Consider the following 1,309-nt stretch of genomic DNA (forward strand, 5'->3'; position numbering starts at 1 on the left):
TCCTCTGACTTTAGGAGCGAGATAGCTCCGCTACACCTTCCTCGCAAGAATCCTGAACTTTTGCTTCGACCAAATTTGCTTTTGTTTTTAATTGAGTAGGCTGCGGCAAATCCCATATCTTGGCAGAAGTTAGATTGGTGCTGTTTTGGCTAAACCCACATAGCTGTAATTTCTACTAATGTGGAATGGCTTCATTAAGCATATCATTAGTTTCAAAGAAATATGCTATGGCTATGGCAGCGGCAATGTTTTATTTAAAGGAGAAAACGAATTTTATTTCTAGTAGGTCTGCAAACTAGCAGGATATCAAGATATTTTTTGAGCTTTAGATATTATGGATTGGCTCGGTAAACAAAACAAGAATATTTAATGACATAAAAACTACATTGTATATGAATTATCCAAAAAAATAAGCAAAGCATATAAAAGTTTAAATGCCTCTGGCTTCCAAAACAGTAAGCAATTTCATTCACTCATATTAAGATGTGCCTGCAGCAGGCGCATCTCGGGATAAAATGTGGATGCACATTCTAACGCATCCAAATGGGACCGATCGAATCAATTTCGGCACCAGCAGTACCATGAAATCCAGCCAGTTTTTTTCCATTTTCAAAAGTGACTTTATCGTTCGTTTCAGTTCCGCCCCAGATGCTTCTGCCCTTGCTCGTCGTAATTTGGATGAACGAGATGCGCTTGCGCTTTTTCATCACTATTGCATGTACCTCAACGCGCGAGACGAATTCGCCGTCGAGTAAATTGAGTTCATACTTACCACCATGGCTTAAATAGGAAGTTCCAATGTGTAATGGTTCACGAAGCCTTTTAGTCGAAATTTGTTGGTAAATTATCGTCATACCATCGACGCGCCTTCCAGTATTGAGCCTAATGGTTGCAATTTGCTCATTCTGTGCTGGTTGGACACTAAAGGGTACACCGCCTGCTTGGGAACCATGTGTTAAGCCAAACTGGTAAGCAACTTGGCCAGTCGTGGCGAGGTTTCTTATATTTTCGGCATTGCTGCTGCCTGACAGAAGTACTACCGTCGCCAGAATCTGATAAAAGAAGCTCACCATCCTTACTCGAAAGACGGCAGATTCGTTAATGTCATAATTGTGACGGCCACCGAAGTTATGGGAATTACTTTATCAGCTTGCATTCTACACAATGCATGGCAAGAACAGGCGTATGGACAGATGTTGCGGTATGCTCATGAGAAATTACCTTGCGTGGAATCTCTGCTTATACAAAAGACATCAACTTCAAATATAATCGAACGTCTCAAATTTATTGCAAATTCGGAATTGCTTTA

General features: G+C 40.7%; 1 protein-coding gene across 1 annotated transcript; it reads right to left on the minus strand.

Moving 5' to 3' along the window:
- Window positions 1-530: 530 nt before the first annotated feature.
- On the minus strand, window positions 531-1,073 carry CCR75_007500 (uncharacterized protein; the record flags this gene model as incomplete). The annotated part of the gene is made up of 1 exon (XM_067965559.1): window positions 531-1,073. One exon carries the CDS (start codon window positions 1,071-1,073, stop codon window positions 531-533), a length of 543 nt encoding a protein of 180 aa, XP_067819456.1.
- Between the last annotated feature and the right edge of the window lie 236 nt (window positions 1,074-1,309).

This window comes from Bremia lactucae, assembly GCF_004359215.1.
Source record: "Bremia lactucae strain SF5 chromosome Unknown BlacSF5_NotPlaced_52_SHOA01000013.1_4282bp, whole genome shotgun sequence".
NCBI lineage: Eukaryota > Oomycota > Peronosporomycetes > Peronosporales > Peronosporaceae > Bremia > Bremia lactucae.